The sequence below is a fragment of the Phaenicophaeus curvirostris genome, chromosome 6 (genome assembly GCF_032191515.1).
Source record: "Phaenicophaeus curvirostris isolate KB17595 chromosome 6, BPBGC_Pcur_1.0, whole genome shotgun sequence".
NCBI classification, from domain to species: Eukaryota; Metazoa; Chordata; class Aves; order Cuculiformes; family Cuculidae; genus Phaenicophaeus; species Phaenicophaeus curvirostris.
This window is the reverse complement of record NC_091397.1, coordinates 6213863-6233538: the sequence shown is the minus strand read 5'-3', so window position 1 is coordinate 6233538 and position 19676 is coordinate 6213863. Positions and strand designations below refer to the sequence as shown.

General features: G+C 39.7%; 1 protein-coding gene across 5 annotated transcripts in view; it reads right to left on the bottom strand.

The window, feature by feature from the left end:
* Nucleotides 1-19676, bottom strand: part of LOC138721814 (sodium channel protein type 5 subunit alpha-like) — a 217609-nt gene that overhangs the window by 38087 nt on the left and 159846 nt on the right. For 2 of the 5 annotated variants that reach the window (XM_069859263.1, XM_069859262.1), the window contains 3 exons: nt 17867-18025; nt 10878-10998; nt 1664-1818 (listed from right to left, as the gene is read on the bottom strand). In XM_069859263.1, the coding sequence (XP_069715364.1) occupies nt 1664-1818; nt 10878-10998; nt 17867-18025 (435 nt within the window). The remainder of the gene's footprint in view (nt 1-1663; nt 1819-10877; nt 10999-17866; nt 18026-19676) is intronic. The other 3 variants (XM_069859259.1, XM_069859260.1, XM_069859261.1) reach the window with 3 other exon arrangements.

The window sequence follows — 19676 nt, the reverse complement described above, 5'->3', positions numbered from 1 at the left end:
GCTGATCCTCAAGCTGGTGCAAGAACTGTCAGAGTCCATTGACTTAAACAAAGCTCTGACAATATTCAGCAGTCTACTATTCACCCGAGCTTTTCAGCCTCTAACTTTTCATAATAAAATAAAATCTGCTGAGTGAAATTTCAGCCCATCTCTGGTGGACCTGGAGAACAGTCCATTCCTCTCCCTTTTCCATCAACATTTATTTATTTCGATCTTCTTGTCTCCCTGAAGAGACTTTCTTTAAACTACATAAATCCAGTACTTCCGTGTTTTCCTCTTTTTTTAGGCCAGTGATAATTTGCGTTACTCTCCCCTGGAGTTTCTTCAATTAGTCCATGTCTTTCCCAAAGTGCAATGCCTAGAGCTGAAGCCAATGCTCCAGCTGAGGCCTCCTTGATGCCAACTGGAGTGGAAGAACACGCTTCCCAGAACACACAGCCCAGTGGGGTGTTCGGCTTTTGTGTGGTGCTGTGATGTAATTTACTCTATCCTGTTTGTTACCTGTTCCCTCTCCAGCTCTTTTTAGCAAATCTGCTACCTTAACAGTCATCCTGCATCATGCCTTTCTGCCCATGAATAGGTAAAGCAGGTAACTTTCTAAGATGATGCTCCTCTTAATATTTAAGGCAGATATATCCATTTGGCTGAAGTTAATCCTGAGCTCCAGAAAAACACTGATAACCTGTTCAAATGTGGCACTGGCTGCAAATTGAGTAGGTGTACTTTTCACTCCACCACGAAGGAGAAGATCAGTGACATCAGACCTGGAGAACTCTCGATATATCCCTCTGCTTGATGTCTGGCTAAAAGCCTGGGAGAAATCCCACCTACTTCAGTGACATTACCGAGACAAGTAAATGACCTGCGTAAACATTTGTGTACCACATGGGAGCTTAAAGCAATGGTCTTAAACAGAGGTTCTTAACTCTTTTATCTTAGCGAGACGTGTGGGGACTGGAGGAGGGAAGGAAAAGGTGAGGATGAACAACTAGCGCAGCAGGCTGAATTCAGAACGTGGAGAGATCAAGCCAGCCTGCAAGGCAAAACTTTAAGAAACTGTGTGCTCACTGTTGTCATTACACATAGCCTGAGGTAGATAATACATACGTAATACCAATACACAGTGGGATATAATGAGCAGAGGATCCCTGGGCAATTACCAAACAGCCTCCATATATTCACATTCATTTGGGTGCAAGCAGGAGCTATTTTTGCAGGGAAGTTAGAGTGTTTTAAAGAGTGGTTTAAGCAATTTCATGATTTTGCTTTACTGGGCACAAAATGTGCTAAAAAAAAAAAAAAGAAAAAGGCAAAAAAAAAGCCATCCCCAGAGGAAAATAGAAGCTTCCAGATGGGAACTACCATGGAGCAGTAATAGGACACTAAAGAATTAATTCTAGGATAATTCCTCACACAGACTTCCTTAAGGATGTGCTTTTCAAAACATGTACATATCATAACTTTATGTTATAACAGACGAAAGTTCCCTGCTGTATGGTAAAGGGAGGTGAAATCTGAAGCAGAAGACCTGTTTTACTCCCAAATGTGCTTTGCTTTGAGAAATAAGCAGGGCTTATAAGACCATAGAGACAGCTAACTGGAAAAAAAAATTCTCTGACACCACATCCACTTTCAACCACCTAGAAAATCCAGTTAAATTTACCAGGGCTCCACTGCTCAGCAGGATCATGAATATGATGAAAGTTTCAAACCAATTGTGTTCAACGATTCTGTAGCAGGTTTTCCGCAGCCTCCACCAAATTTTGCCTGGAAATTTTGTGATGTCCACTGAACAGCATGGGAAGAATCGCACACAAACTGAAAAGGAGCAAAATAAAAACAAAGCAGTTAAAAAAGCCCATTTAGTTTTTAAAGATACAATAAGAAGCTGCTAAACAAGATTTCTAGTAATAAGCTACTGCGTGGAGTCTTTCCTCCCTTGTTTTTCTCACTAACCTCGTCTCTACTGTCTGCTTCCCTCTGTCATCTCTTAAAAAACATTCAAAAACCACTTAAAACGTGCTCCAGTAAATTGTCCCAATGATTTTTTATGGTACAGAATACACTGGCCATGAGTCATCAGTGCCCTAGGTCAATCACATTGTATTAGCTGAGAACGAGCAGCACCTCTGAACAGGATTAATGACTCTAGCAGGGCATTACCAACACTTTCCATAACCTTTTGAATGGAGGAAAGATATTTTCTCAGTACTTCGATACCACTAGAACTACTGATTAAAAGTGGCAATCCGATGAAAAGGAGATGAGGGGAGGAAGTGCTGCAGTGCAGATGGGACCAATGTGCTAAAGACACTTGGACAGGAAAAGCAGGAGGCGATTTTGATCTGTACTCTGAGGAGCTTAAGCAAGGCATTAGACCAACACTGGAAAGGTATTTAGGTGGTTAAATCCCCTTTGATGTCAGCAGAAATTTAGATATCCAGTCTCTGTCACAGTGGGTTCCCCACTGGTGCTTCACAGCACTTTCTGACCTAAATGACAAATACTGTGTAGATAGCTAAATGCTGTGGACATAATGGGGACCAGATGAGGATTTCTGATAGGCAAAACAATGGCCATTTTTAGGCTCCTCAGCAACACTCATTCGTTACAGCAAAAGGATATTGTCATTGGTAATGGATAGATCCACCTCTCCTATTTTATAAAACATTATGTACATTACATTCTGCTAGTTAAGGACTTAAAACCGTGTGAGAGTACAGCCTGGTAGCCAGGACTTGCCCTTTTCCAAGCTGGCCATTCAGCCTCATGTCAGATAATTCAGCTCAAATTTCACATTTGCTGATGAGACTGATCCTCATTAACTACTTTATTTTCAAAAAGCAAGCTTTTAACTCTACATTTAATCCATGTTTTGTATAGAAAGAGAATTAGCTATGGAGATTTATCAATCCCATCATGAAAAAAAAAAATCACAGGCCAACTGCTTCCACAGCTTATAAGTGGTCAAGGCCACTAACATATCCTGAAGCATACAACAACTGCTCAGAAGTGACAAGAGAGGACATCTCACTATGGTGACCTAGTGCAATGGTATTGCAAGTAGAAATAACATTTAGGCAAGAAAGCTCAGGAAGGAAAGAGAGTGAGTTCCAAGGTTACACAGACAGCAAGGCTGCTAATTCAAGGTGGCATAACTGAGGCACTTGAGCTTCATGTGTTATGCAAAGAGATCAATTGCAGCTCCTGAGATGGTGGGATTCCCAAGAAGCTGAAAGTGGAGCTCTGCTGGCAGCAGGCTCTGCCAGGAAGAATAGAGCTGCTAAGACTACTGTGGTCCTCCTGGCATTTTCTGTAAGTTTATATTATCCCAGATCCCTGCTACAGAGCAGCTGAACTGCAGGATGCCACTATCACATTTTGTACATGATGCACCCCCAAAGCTCCCCTTTCCCTCTTTTGAGATGTTTGGTAGGTGTAGGTTCTTGGCTTTATGAGGTTCTGGCACAGGAGTAACAGGACATGAAACTATTTATGCAAAGGTAAATTTACGCAAAGTTACACAAGTAACTACCTGTCCTCTACATCCTTTCATGACACAGACCCATCTCGGTTCTCAATTTACCACTGTATTCTGGAATTCAGAACAATTCTGGGCTCAATTGAAATACACTGAATTAATAAAACTATTTGAGAAGGACATAATGCTAGGAGAAGACAGAAGTATAAGAACCAGCTCTCTGCCTCTTCGTACATCAGGTACCCCTCCAGCAAAGGAAAATTTTATCCTTCTAAGCGCTTCAGTACTAAACACCAAAGAATCATGTCAAGATATGGACAGACAGGACAGTCACTACTTTTTGCTAAAACCAGTGCTGTGCTAAGAGATGGTAAATGTGTGTGACTTCGGTATATTTTAGGAAGCAGATAAATGATATGCAATGCTTCATGGTACCAGGATCCCTGATTGTATGGCAGCTCTGCTTAGAGAAGCCTGTGTGGTATCAACCTACCAGCATGACATGAGAAAGGGGCCTATTAGTTCCATCTCTTAGCAGTGTTGCCAGAAAACTCTTACAGTATTTTTCTCTCCACAACCTGTATGGTCATTAACAGCTTGCAGGTGTCTGCTCCACAGTCTGTGCTGTTACGCACATACATTGGCCACCTCACGGTCAACTCAGATTTAGATCAGAAAGACCAAACCTTGGGCTCAGACCTATCATTTTTCAAGTGAACAGCCTAATGAGCAGGCTGTCATCTACCTAAGCATGATTTTCTCATGTTAATCAGAGTTATTCTTTGTACTGGAAGTAACCAATGTTTCTAGCAGAATGAACTTTCCATGAGCCTACCTCGTTCCCATAATCAACTCAAATTTGGAAAAAAGAACACCTTTTTTTGTCCAGACACCCTTCTTTTCTCTTAAGTTACTTCCCAGAGGGATACTTGGCTTTTCAGTCTCTTAGATGGATGCCTAGGCTCATCTAGTAACAGGTGTGACATGAATGTCACGCTCTTATAGAGCTGAAATGTTCCGTAAATACTGTTGGGAAAGGTTAGGATCTTCCAGGAAGAGGTTTTCCCCACTGTGAGATAGCTGAATGAATCATTCCCAGGAGATCGTCTCTGCCATTCCACTATACAGGGAGCCTATGTGATTACCTGGCTAAAATTATGGGATCACCTTCAAATTAAATACTAATGAGCAGGGTACTGTGAGATCAAAAGTCACTTCATTTGTGATGGAAAATACTTATAAAATGGTGATAAAAGAGGCTATTGCTGACTCAGTCAGCTTCCATCCGATAATCTACAGGTACAGGGAGATATTTTTAAAGACAGAAAGCCAGATAGGATCACTAATCTTTTTTTATGCTCTTTGATGGCTTTCATGCAATTCCGATCAGAAAAAAAAGTCCTAGTTACTGACAGTAATACCTTCAAAAACCCAAAATAGCTTCTCAGATGAGTCAGCCCAAAATCATAGCACTATTAAATCCCATGCGTCTGATTGGGCTCAATTCAGAAATGTTTAGACCTGATTCTGATACAATTACTAATGTCAGGTAGCACTTCCATGAATAATCATGCTGGCTGCAATTCAGATGAAATGCTATTTTAAGCTATTCATAAATCAAACAGAAAAGAAAGAAAGTGGAAAGAAAATAAAAAAGAAAACTGAGCATAAACAGGTCTTTTAATGAATTGGTAGAATTTTATTTCCATTTCAAATTTTCCAGTATCCCTCAATGATTGTTATTAGTAGAATTTTATTTCCATTTCATATTTTCCAGTATCCCTCAATGACTGTTATTTCACAGCTTTGCTTTTCTGGACTCCCTCCTAGTACCAGTAGCCTGTAACCCAAACCTAAATGCTGAATTAGAAGCTTCACAAAACCCAATGAAAAAAGTTTACTTGACCTTAGTCAGCATTCTAATAAGACTGGTTTTTCTCCCATTTCTGTGAAATCAAAATACTAAAATCATTCCAATGTGTCTAAGACATAACCTGGTGAGGGTCTGAACAGTCATAACTACATCTGGCTTTTATAACAAGGCAGGTGGTCAGCAGAGCCCAGTTTCATCTTTTGAAGCTTACTTTATCCACATGAAGAAGGCTATTCATTAACACCTTTTAGCACAGCAAGTGTCAAGGCAGGAATAAACCCTTTGGCATTTCTTAAAGCAGCATTACTCATACTGCCTTCCCTAATAGATCTGTGCTATCCCCCTGAAATCAATGCTAGTAGGGAACAGGATGTGCAGAAGAAGCCGATCACCCTGTGATTTAGTCCGGACCTAGTTTTGCCACTGTATTTCAGGTTAGGCTACATATTTTTGTGAGAGAAAACTGACTCATTTCCACCATGGCCTTTTGGGTAGTCAGTTACTGCTCAAGAGAAACACAGAAAAGCAGAAAAGGACAACCAAAGCATTGAGATATATGCTGGTAAATCAGTGAAGCTTTACTGAGCTTCATCAGTGCTCAACTTGTTTAAGAACAATGTCTGTCTGCTTTTAATCCATATTTGACTGTTACATACCACTTCTCATGAAACAGAGGCCTATTTACCAAGAAAATTTTCCAAATACATCAGTATACCATGATATGATTTACTTTCTGTTTGTTTTTCATAACAAAGGAATTGTTCCCTTCAGTGACTGGGATGTCATATAGCACATTAGCAAACTGCAGACTAAAATTTGTCCTAAACCACAGTCTCCGCTGCAGGTGTGACAGAGAAGACTCTCAAGCATCTGCCACAATAATAAACAGGTTATAAAAAAAAAGTATAAAAAAAAGAAGCAAGAGAAATTTAATTTACAATGCATTTTGTGTAAATATTACTTACATTCCACTTTCACACTTTCTAGCCTGGTGCCTTATAATCATGGAGCTGTTAGACTTGATTGTGTTAATGTGGCGCTTTGGGAAAAAAAAATCTCTTTGTAAACGTGGGAGCTGTACTGCAAAAACTTACTCCTGCATGCATGACAGTCAAGTCTATTGATTTCAGGCTTATGAGTGAAGTATTTGCAAATCCACTGTTTGTTCACACCAATGCATAATTAAATTTAAATAAAATTATTAGCTTTAGTTTGGATGGATTGGGATGACAACTCTCTTCAATAAACCAGGAAGACTAATGCATTTCTTCTATACTGTGGCAGAGTAAGACTGGTATTTTTTGTTCAAAATGCAGTAATATTGTCAGAACTTTTACACAGAATTTCCCAATTATCTGAACATTCATTTTTAGAACAAGACAATATTTTGCTTAGCTTTGAATTCTGGTTATAGCATTGCTTGGTTTGACACAAAGAAAATGCAGCTTCCTCAGCATAAATTCAAGCAGGCAGTTATTCTTAACATGGTGTTAAGATATATAGATCTGCTAAGCTGGGTTTCTAATGAGCAGTCTGGCTAGCTGGGTATGCTCAAGCAAGAAAGCAATCTTGCTGTAGTTCCTTTGTAAGACCCCAGCTGTCTCCCCATGTATGGAGATCTCTGCATATCCTCCTTATTTACCCCTTTTCTCATCCTTTGGCCCCACAAATCCATTGGCATGCGTGACTGGTTTTCATACTGTGCAACTCCAGGGCTAACACAGGAGAGAGATGCTCTCCAGCACTTATGTACCCCAGACACATAGAGATTTGAGTCTTTTCTCATGTACTACAACTGGGTGCTGCCAAGAAACTACCTGACAAAGCCAGTCTGCCAGGTGTTTTCACTCTTCGAAGGGCTCTACAAGGGTATATTTCTTGTTTCTCTGCTGCTACTCTTCCCAAAACATTCTCTCACAGGTCACTACAAATTGTGGTGTAATGCCTTGAAGCAAAGGTGGTGAGCAGCCTGGACCACCACTAATACCAGTCCTGCTTTGAGTAGGAGGGTTGGATGAGTTGCAGTCTAGAGATCCTATCTGACCTGAATTAATTTAATTCTTTAATTCTGTACATAATTCTGTGATAGGAGTACTCTGACATCCAAAAATTTTATACAACAAAATACTGGGATATATTTCCTGACAGAAGAAAAATCCTGTATCTCAGATGTTATGGCTAGAGGAAATAGATATTTTAATTGTTTCCCTAGGATGGCAGTTAACGTATTTTGTTGGGCTTGTTTGGGTTTATTTCTTTTCTAAACATCATCTGGTGGCAGTCCCCATAGCTCAGTTGGATTTGTTCAGCTTAACGGTCTGTTTGAGCTCCTCTTTGGTTTTTAATTTCTAAATGACCGCTAACTGCGGTTGGGGAGGTCATGACACAGATCCCACCGTTAATCAAAGTAACTTCAATGCAGTGCGTGGCATTTTCCAGCTGCAATAATTGCTCCTACATGGTCACATGAAAAACGGGTTGTGGGTGTCCTCAGTGTCACGAGTTGTGATCAACCATGGGTTGAGCAAGGTAGCTCATTCTCGCACAACCATCTGATGATACTCTTTTGAAACCTTTGCCAGCGGGCTATGTCTGGGGAATTACGCTTGAGGACTTGGCGAAAACTTTCTCCTATTAGGGTCTGGGAGAGAGGAGCGTGCTGGGGCCAGGGGGCTCTGTTTGGATGACCTTCCATGAGACACTGAAGATAATGTCCAAGCAGATAGCAATTTTTGATGCAGAGAACACATACCAATGGAGGTAACAGGACTGGAGTGTTGCAAGGCATCTGGAGGAAAAAAATACCCAAATAGCTGGCATTGCCTGGACGTTGCTTTCCCATCAAATGTCAAGAAGAATGATCTCTCCATTTCTATCAGGTTTTCCCAGCAATACTTGCTAGTTGCCAGAGCTGTGACCCTACCTTGGCTTCACATTTCCTGACCCAAGAATATTCCCCATTGACCCTAATCAAAGCTATTTTGAGATGATAATGAATTAACAAGTATCCCTAAGAAAAATGACCTATGGCTAATCTGGGTCACCCAACTCCGGGAAAACTGTGACCTCAGCAAACTTACAGCAACTATTTCAAGAACATGCATTATCTTCATTGCCTTTGTTATCTGAAAAAGGAGACTGAATCTGGAACATATTTGTTCAGGACACAACCTGTGCTGGATGTATTTAGAAATGTCATAACTTGAATTTAGATAGATAGTGAGCTAACAAGGCAAGAACTTAACCCTTCCTCCCGCTTTTCCATTTTGTCTTGCCCAATATCCTCTTTTCACAAGGATTGCCTCATCGTTCTCCTAAAATTACCAAATATTGTAGTATCTCTTTATTACAAGCCAGTAAAGGCAACAATAGATAAACTTGCCCAGTGCTTGCCCTTCAATAATTCCATTTTAGTACTTTACAACCTGGTCATATCGCCGCTGTTGTTTGTCTGCTTACTTGTTTTTTAACTAGACCAAAATGATAACTGCATGAAGTTTAATTGCAAAAGTAAGCTTGGGTAAAGATATTGGAAGGTATTTAACAGAAGAAGATTATAGGAAAACATTTTGTTTCTCTGCATAAATAAAAACAAATATTCATGTAAGGGCAGTGATACTCCTTCGGACTTTAAGTTTATGACACTTTGACTAGAAATTTTATGAGCAAAGATTCACAGGTCAAATTTATGTATTTTTGCCAAATGAGGAGTGTGATCACATTTAGCCTACACAACAGCATCTGAAAACTCTACACAGGTATATGCTGCACAAGAAAGCAGAGCAGATGAGCTGGGGATGACATCACCTGCAAATGCACCCCTATTGCCTCCAGATACCCTGTACTGGGCCAAGAGCTGAGAGCAGGTTCTCCTTCGATTCCTGTTCAGAACTCAAGGCTCAGCTGGCTGCACCCTGAGAGAAGAGGAAAACACCCTGAGTTGAACAGGGACTGGTGAGGAATTAGGAGAGATGAGGAAAAGAAAAAGACAGGAGCAGGGATGCTGAGGGGGCAGGAAGCAGGAGCCAGCAGGGTAGATGTAATCCAAGGCAAGCTTGGGGTTCACGATGCTTTCTTTTTGACATTTGTCTGCTACCAGGATGATGATGGGCTTTAAAACTGGCTTAAAGCTTCCAATGAGCTGTCCAGAAGAGCATCACTGCTACCCTGCGTCCTATTGAGAGCAGTGGAGAAGATCTAACAAGACTGGGTTGGTACCGTTATGGTCCTGCATGATGGAGTTTTGGACAGTTCTGGTTGTCATAAGGCAGAGCAAATTACAGAACGCTACTGCCCTGGGATGAATTACGGCTGTGCACTGAATGAAGTGATGGGTTTTGTAATGTCCCTTTTATTTCTTTTAAAAGTTAGAAGGTGATCACGTCCAACCACAGTTCCAGACTCTGGCATCTGACTAGCACTAGACACACAGCACTGGCTTGTTTAAACATTTATATTGTGATTTTTCATGTTGCGGGTCACAACATGAAGTGTTGCTTACTAACCTCATTAAGAAATATGTTCTTAAAGAATGAAAACACCAGCTCTAACTTCTAAATGTTATTGTATGGGCCAGAGCAGTTACAGCATAGTACCATGCTTTCTTCCGTCAACTGCATTAATTTTTGGTTACTGCTTTTAAGCAGAGCTGCCAAAAAAATGTTTAGATCCTAGGGACATTTGTAAGCCCTGCAGGGCTCCCTTACCTCATTCAATCATCTTTCTCACACATATAGAGATGCACATTTTTGCTGACTTCAGGGGCATTCATATACCCAGGAAATCATCTCTGTCTGATCCTATCTGAGCAGCTCTGTTTTTATTTATAATAATCCTTGAATTTTCAAGGGACTATACTAACATTCAGCTAACTCTATTTTTCCTAACACAGATTTAAAGGAAAATGAGGAATCAGGTGGAGATAACATTTGGAATACAACTTAGTCTGAGAAGAAAGAACTTAGGATGTAATTTACCTTATGGATTCACTTAAAAATAGATCTTGTGATGTAGCTGAGTTTAAATCTGTGTTTTGGAGCTGGTTGTTCTTAAAAAATAATAAAATGCCGGCTTATTCATGTATTGAAAACAGTTATGTAAATACGAATTGTTGTAATCTAAAATAATCAAGCAACAGAAACACCCTGATCTGGTTAGTTCTCTACCAAATCTGACCATGTACACATATTGGAAAGCAAAATTCTTCATTGGCCAAGTTAAAAAATCAACATTTAAAAAAAACCCTCTATGGCAAGAATCATGCTGAAAACAGCCTAGCACGTTAGAAGCTGCACAGCCTTAGAGCATGCTTTGGCTTATCTCACCTTGGAAATCCAAAGACTACTTTTAACAAGTGATCTGGAGCATGTGTTTGGAGCACTACAGTATCTAAGGTATTAAGTGCAACCAGTGAAATATTACTGCAAGCAGCCAGAGCAGGGTGGTGTGCAGGTGGAGAGACGTTCACTGAGAGAAGAGGAGGTTTTTTGCCTCTGCATTGCAGTGAAATACGCAGACCCTTACCTTCGGGGAAGCAATCTTCAGGCTCCATCAGCTCCTCAGCAAACTCAGGGATCTGCTCCAGCAGTTCTGCAGGATTTGTCAAATCCACTGTGCTGCCTTCGGAAAGACTGATTTCATCAAGCTTGTTGTCACAAGAGCAAAGATGAGGAAAACAAATTGATCAATTGCCCTGAAGAAGTAACTGAGTTTTTATTCCACTAACCGATGTCCCAACTAAAATGATCACAACAGAGACATTGCCATGCACTTCACATGCTGCCCACTCCTCAAGTGGCAGCTCTGCCTATGCTGCAGTGAGCTAACAGTTGATCCACCAACAAGAGCAACCACAAAAAATTAACATGTAAAACTTAGTTTTTTGAAAAAAAGAGAAGAAAACTGTAGGAAGATAGTGAACAGCCTTTGACTACTAATGGTAGATGGAAGACTGGAATGATGGCACCACTCATGTCTTCAATGCTCATACATCCTGAAGGCTCATACTTTCAGATGGGAAGGACCACAAGTGGAACTTAGCTTCTGAAATGCTGAAGGATGAATTTGATGACCTATGTTGGGCTTCCCTCTCTTGGGCCTCATTCCTGAGGCTCCTCACCCACAGCTCATGGGTGAAAAACTGCACCTGGTCAGTCAGGACCATGCTCTGCTCCCTTCTGCCACGATGTCTCCTCCAAAATAAACAGAGGTCCCTCTGTCACCAGATTCCAGTCACACGATACTACAGGCACAAATGTGCAAAAGGGACCCTCCACTTGCCTCATCCTGGGCCTATCTTGTTCCCACCACATGATGTGGCCCCTAGCCTTTTGGTCACACAATTATGATCTCAAGATTTTCTAAGAGGAGGGACACGTGGCTTTTGAAAGCCTTTCAGAAGCTCTATCACTTGCCTGAATCATTTGGTACCACCATCTTAGGTGTGTTGTTTAAATTCAGTGTTTCTTAAATCCTCCACTGCAAAATGGGGACAAGAATATTTTAGCTCCCTGAAGCACTGGTTGTCTAATGTATTTAGAGCAGGAACTCTCAAGTAGATCTGGGTAAAAATTTCTGGGGAATATAATATTTAAAAAAATTGGTTTAGAGTCTATGCAAGAAATTGGGTTAACTACACAAAGGAAATTGATAAAAATCTTATGTTGTAGTTGGAATTTTGGCTGAATTTGCTATTAAAAGATATTTGATACCTGATTAAATATGTCACCCAAATACAAAATAGAAATTTCATTTCAGGTTAAAGCTTTCTTTTAACAAGATCAAAACATTTTCTTCAGTAGAAAACAGGTTTGTCTATCCTCCCCCATTTTATTTTTATAGTTGAAAGAAATAATTTTTATATTCTTTATCCAAAATTCCATCTTACTTGATTATTCAGCTTAACTACTAAAATGAAAGATCTAGTATTTGCTTAGTCATGCTCACAGTTTGTTTCTGACTGTATTAGAGCACTACCTGGCAAAAGTGGGCAACAACAAAGCTGGTATCTATTACGGGTCATATCAATGCAAATTAGCTATAAGCAGTAGTTGGGGGAGGTGGGTTATTTGTTACCTGTCTTATTCTGTTCTCTGAGTACCTACTGAAATATTTTTGTGCTTTGTCTTGCAATATTACTGTCTCCATTTAAAAAAATGAGGCTCATATTACTTACCTATGCTTTTAAACAACCAGTGAGATAGTTATATGAGTGATGGTGTATACACATAAAATAGTATTTTCATGAGGATGATGGTGATGGAGTTAGAGAATAGGTACAGCTTTATGTATTCATTATTAATGTGAAAATGGGCCTCCTGTTTTCCAGTATACACAGTCAATGCAAAATTTATAGCTGAATTCAGAGAAATGCTGAACCTGGGCTAAAACGGGCAAGACTGAACATTCCAGCAATGCTTGCAAGCGGGGTTGGAAGCTACTTGTTTGCAATTAGCTGCAGCATCCAGAAGGTCATAGTCTTGGCTAGGGTTTTTAATGCTCTACTCAAAAGGACTGCAAACAATCAGGAAGAGACCTTTTAAAAAGAGAGTCAGAACAGAAAGCACAGGTCAAAGGCATGGATAAAGCTTCTAAAAATCCATATTCAGAATGCAGCTGTTGTACAGAGCCCATTTTCTACAGACTGCCAACGGTATACGATGGTGGAAAAAATGTCATACCAAGTTTTAGTATAGTCAGAACTTTCTGATGCTGTTCATTAGGGAATGCATTTAGTCATTATCTGTTCTGTTATGAAGACGTCAAAACACAGATCACTGAAATAGTCCTAAATCATATACAGCTGTAGAATGTAGAAAATAGGAGTTCCTATGAGAAAAGAAGCCTTGTTGGATATAATTCTTACCAATGGACAGAAATCAAAGAAAATTGTGAGAACAATGTCAGCTTGATAGCATTGTCAATGAGAGAGCTGTATTTAGCAGAGACAGGTTAGGAAATTCACAGAACACAATAAGGTGCAATTATAACAGACTACAAGGACAACATCTTAAAGAATCAAGAATTCTCGAGAGCTATTTATTAGGAGTTTTCAGAAAATATTAGAATCCATTGGCGTCAAAGGGAGATAGGGAACATGCAGGACAAAACAGACAGGATTTCTTCTGAAAAGCCTTCAAAGAAGAAGAGGCAGTGAACATGGATTCAGAAAGCACTAGAAAAAGGATTGAGGGTCTGAACTGGGACTAGAAAAAGGAGGAACCATATATATGAGAGAGGAGGGAAAGATTAGGAAAGCTTGTAGGAAAAGAAACAAAGGTTGTTCTTTGCCAGAAAGGTTAAAAGGGTTAAGGTTTTCATGAACTCAGTAATGGAAATAAAAGAGCTAGAGACATAATAACAATTGAAGAAGGAGATCTAATTAATCAAAATTCAGTTGCCTAAGAAAATAAACTCTTTTGAAGGAACCTAACAAGGGGATCAATAAAAAGATGACGGAAAGTCACTTAAAATTACTAGAAATGTAAACAAGAAATATCTAGAGAGTCTGAAACATGCACAAATCAGCAGGTCTAGACAAGGCACATTGTAGGGCAGAAAGGGATTGGATGCACCAGGTTAACACACCATTAGCAATCAATAGTGAATGCTCATGGAAAACTGGAAAAAATCCAGGAGAGCAGCATTTAGTAAACACAATACTGAGCTTAGAGAGGAGGAAAAGGGAATAATCATGGGAATCACAGATCCCTAAGCTCTCACTGTGGCTTGTGATTAAAGTAAATTAAACAAAGACACAGAGGAGGAAAGGAAAGTGTGTTCTTGGAGTAAAATGACATAAAGATGTAAAGGTAGTAAGGTGGTTCTTCTGTCTGCAAAGGGTACAGTGCACAAAGGGTGCAAAGAGGTCAAAAGATGCATACAAGGATAACTACAGAACATTCTCTTTCTTGGAATAAGTGAGTAGAGGAGGTGTACTAGGCAGAAACAACAGGATGTGTCAGAAACCCCTCTGGGACACCTCCTGCTAGTGCATAAATTCATGTTGCAGAGGGTAGTTTTTAATGTGTTTCTGGGTGGAGTGGCTGTTTTGAGTACCTGGACAGGGCTTCCATACCCACCTCCTGTGTCTGTAATAGTTGCAAATTGACCTGAATGTTTTTTTTCAAACAGCCTTTGATAGTGAGATGCTGAAATCTCATTGAAATCTGATGTTTGCTCAAGGCTTAACTCTCTTATCTCCCTTTCTTTCTCTCTCACCTCTGAAGATCACAGTCTTAATCTACCAAATTGTCATATGATATATAAACCTTAAGAAAACATCTGGATGTCTATTACAGAAAAGTCCACTTTTAAAATAAATTGTAATTGGTTTGGATTCACCCATTGCTGCAGAGAGAAAAGTCATCCTAAGGACCCAAATATAATACAAACTTTGTCTTCAGAGGGGATCTGTAAGGATTAGTGTCAGCATTATCTCCTCTAAAGATACAGAAGAGGTACTGACTGATATAATCCTCATGTTAGCTGATAACATTCAGTTGGAGAAAGTATTGGAAACCAAGCAAGCAGAAAGGAAAAGAGAAGAGAAACATGGACAGAACAGAGCAAAATGACACTTGAATCAAAACAGTACTAAAGAGAGAATTCAGGGGAAATGTCTATGGAAATCCTGGAAAGCTGTAACCCCACATCACCCAGAGGAGTACTAAAAAATTAGATGTGATTCTGCGGAGGGATACAGCAATGCAGAAAACCTATATGAAAGTATCTGATCTAGATAACGAGACACTATTTCCTCTGTTTACAGTTCTGTGGAAGCTTTATTTGGAAAATTGTTCTTACTTCTCAGCAAAACACCTCCAAAAAGGAACAGTCGAGGGAGTTACAAGTAAAGGGGTAAAAAATGTCAGATAATGGGCACAGTGACAGTCATTTACAAGAAATAATGTAATGACAGAACAGTGGTGTGTGACTTTAGAGGGTAAGATAAAAACTAAAGGAAGCAAACAATGGTCTATTAAATTAAGTGATATTAATTGATAAAAAGAGAATGATGGCTAAAATTGGTAACAAAAAGGAATGAAATGGTACCTTGAAAAGGAAAAAAAATACAAAAGGATTGGTTATTAAGGCAGTATACACAGCCATGGGAGTTTTTCTAAGCAAGCGAATTGTTGCCTTTGGTAAACAAAGAAATCCATGTTGCCTGATAGATTTAAAGATAGATTCCACAAAGCTGTACAAAATATTTTATGGGGTTGTGTTTTGGCAGAGAAATCAATCATTTTTTTTCTTTGTGGTCTTATCCACCTGTGACATCAATGATTTTATTTATATGGTATCTTTCTGATTATTTATATAGCATGAATTTTTAATCATATAATGTATCCTTTACTGACATCAACAGTGTTTTATTCAGAACACATTCACTGTTTCCTGTTATCGACTGAATCACTCAAAGCCCTGTCTCTTGGGCATACCGAATCTCTTAAGTTACTTCCTTGCAGTTGCTGGCTTTATTTGGGTAGTCACAAGTTCTTGGGACATTCATCAGAAAGATTATTAGCATGTCCTTGTGTGCCAGCACTAAGATTACTTCTGAATAGGAGGACCGTGAGTATGTAATGTCCACGCAAGATCTGGCCTTCAAAAATAGCATCCTTTGGGCTTTGCTCTTTCATGTTGGTATTCATAGCCTCACGTGAACTTCCGTCTGATTTTAAGTCATCCCCGGATTATTGCCATATTCCTCCACCTCTTTCTAAGCAGCTGCAAATAGAATCAATTATACTCTACTATAGAAAGGTGACATTTGTGTCTCTGGACCCTTTGAAATTTGAGGGAGGAAATGGGGATTATTTCTTTACCACGATGTTGCTGAATATATCAGGGCTAGAATTTTCCTGGTTTATCATGACATTTCATCATAGCACTAAAAAAAGCTGTAGTTTTCCAGCCTCCACATTAGGATCACAGGGTTTATTTGTCTCAAGAAACCTTTTAAACATAAAGGATACCTAATCCCCTGAGAGAAGAAATCCTGAAATAGTCTTCTAATTCCTCCTAGTTATAATGTTTCATCTCATTATAATGAAGTTTTGGTTTTCTTTGGTAAATATATATATATATGCATTTTTTTCCTGAGACTGAAATATTTGAGTCTCCTTCTACTAAAGTTCAGAACCTTTCCTTTCTGAAGACAAAATTCAATATGCCAAGATGAATTCTGGTGAGGAGGACTGCTCCTTACAGAAATGCTTCCCAGCTCCAGGATTTCTGGTCACTTTGAGTGGAATTTAGCTCACCTGAGCGAACAACTCATGTGGTTACCTTGAGCTCCCTTTATAGCCAACAGATAGAAACAGGCACTTTTAGGAAATGATTCAAGTATCCTAATTTAAATGTTGATTTCAGTCAGAGATGAGATACATTTACCTAACTACTTTGGCTCCAGATCCTCATTGACTATAAAGGGGCCTCAGATGAAAAGTTCAGATGCAGGTGTCTATGTTTATTTAAGTAAATTCCACAGCATACGACAATATGAATCAGGAGGGCTGGAGAAGGTGAGCTTTGGCTCTGTGATGGCTGTTTCCCATTATCCTGTTAAGACCTCTCCATGAGATTTCTCCAGCAGTTTTATAGCAGAGCTAAGAGAGGTGCAATGCTTGTTGATACTATGTCATCCTTTCTCTTTCATTAATATAGTCCCTAAAACCAAGTTTTAATCTCAAGGAGCTATGGATTTCTTCAAACTCCGTGGTCATCACCCAAAACCTCCTGATTTTAAAGACAGGAATCTATTACTCTCTAAAAATAAAGACAATGTTGTATCAATATTATGTTAAATCTGAATGGGAAAATACCCCAAGTCAGCAAATAGGATACAGGGAATTTAAAGCCTGGAGTCACTACAAACATACGTAGATTTGGTATTCATGTTTATAAGGACAACATAATCTTAAAAACTGAAAAAGAATGTGCAGGTGTACACATTCACAAACAATGAGTGAGCTGCACTCTGGCCAACACCAGCTAAATAATACCAAGGCTTAGTATTTAGTTAGTATCGTCATGTCAGCTACTTAAATCATTGTACCTTTCTTGGGTCTGTGTGCTAACAGGAAAAGAAATGGTAATCTGTAACAGATCACAGATGCCCTCCAGTGAACTCAAGGTATAAATCTGCCAAGTCAACAGATGCAATTCTTAGAGCTACTTTTCAGTGGGAAAACACACACATAATTGTTCCTAAAATAAGACAGTAGCATTATAGACATTTTTATGTTTTTTTTCAAAGCCTCTTAGAACCCCATCTTAATCTCTAATGCACATTTTCAATACTTTCCAATTATTTTTATAACAGCAAAATCCTTTCTTTTCTTTACAGAGACCGTAATTCCTGCTGCATACTATTGCTTTCCTATCACTTGACAAACACGTATTTTTACAAGCCACAAACCCCACATAAATCGGTGACAGTGACATGCACTATGGAGCTGGTGCAATGAACTGCATGCAGTATCAGGTAGGAAAGTTGTTTCTGTTACCTCTTTTTGCCCTACTGGAGGTGGTGGCTCAGCCTTCAACTGCTTATCCACGTGCAACTCACTTAACTCTTCACAAATCTCAGAGTTCTGACTCCGGATGCCTGGGCTTTGGCAACGCTGCCCCCTCAGCTGCAGCTGTTTTTCCTGCTGAAAATAATCCTAGATGGGTTTATTTTCTTTTTCTTTGATAGCATGCTTATTTCTTACGGAGAGCTCCCCAGCTAAAAGAGAAAATAGCCTGGGCTATACTTGTCAAGGGACATCATCTTAAGGAAAATGGCAAAGAAAATGATAACACAAGCTTATGCTGTAAGACTTGGGCTTTAGCAACTAGATACGTCAAGATATCCAGCTACAGAAAATGAAAATAAAGTAAGCCAACTTGTTTTAGGCTGTTGCTAGGACAGGAAGAAATACCCTTGCAATCTTCATTTTGAATCTGGTTTTGATACGCAAGTTTCCTCCAGTGACCCAAGGCACGCAGGAAGGTGGCTGCAGTTCAGTTGAATAACCACGGGGTGTACTCTGAAGTTACACAATCAGGCAGCAATACTCAGCGTTGCAACTGGAGAAAGGCACAAGTGCAACTCGCAACACTGTGCCGCGAATCTTGAAACAGCGTGGAAAAAACTGCAAAACTGCCTCAGAGGAGACAAGATACAGATTGAGGGGGAGGAAAACGCAAAGTTCGCAGGAAGAGATAAAAGGTATCTAAAAGATGTGGGAAAACTGCAGGTAAACACGCAAATGTGTGCAGCTCCTACTCAGCAAAACACTTAAGACTACTTTGCATCCAGCACTGCCAACGGGACTTAACCACAGGCTGAAAGGAGAGCACATCTTTAAGCACTTCACTAAAAAAAGATAGACTGGAACCAGAGCAATAATATTTTTTCTGCAAACACATCTGACGAGACCCAGCACTTGATAGAAGGAGTGGTGCCATTAAATCCAGTCACTTCTTCCTGGGGTGATGATTATTGCTGTTCAGCTCTCTAGAAGTACTCCCAGGACTAATGGCAGAGGAGGGTATGTTTGTAGGGTTGGTCTCTACACCTGGAGGCCTGGGTTCTCTGCTGGTATAAATCAGTGTGGCTTTATTGATTCACCCAAGACAGAGATTTCACTGAAAACTCCATAGCTCATCACAGTACTACCAACGTTCGTGCCATTACTAATGCTGCTACTAAAATATTAATAAAACTCTAGCTGATTTCAAAGGGTTGCGCTAAATTGCTTCCAGAAGGACTTTCATGCTGAGAAAAAAATTACAAGCATAACAGGATTTCAACAGTAATGATTTAAACCTATTTATCTTTCCCTTGTCCACCTTTTTTTTCCCCTTGGCTTGACTGGCATTCGACGTTATTCATGTATTAAGCGAGTTTCCCTTCCCCAGGGAGCTCCAGCCTACCTGCCTCAGTTCTAAAGCCACATCACCACAGGAAGTCCTTCAAGAGGTACCAGGAGCAGAAAAACACTTTATTCCAAATATAACTATCTGAAAGAACAGACGACACAAAGGAAGTTGTTGGTTAAGCAAATTGCTCTCCATATAAATACTTTTGGACTGTCAGGTTTGTACTAGTCCTTTCAAATGTCGTTCTGTGTTTTTAGCAAATTAATTTAAAATCAAATTACTTGTTTCCTGCTTCAGAGGGCATGTGGTCTAATATATATTCTAACTTCAATAAATTAAATTATGTCCAAGCCCGCACCCTCTGCATAAGGATGTATCGCATACAATTTCTAGGCACAGTTTAGTGCTGATCTTCACAGGGCAGAGACTGCTCCATAACCATCCAGCTAC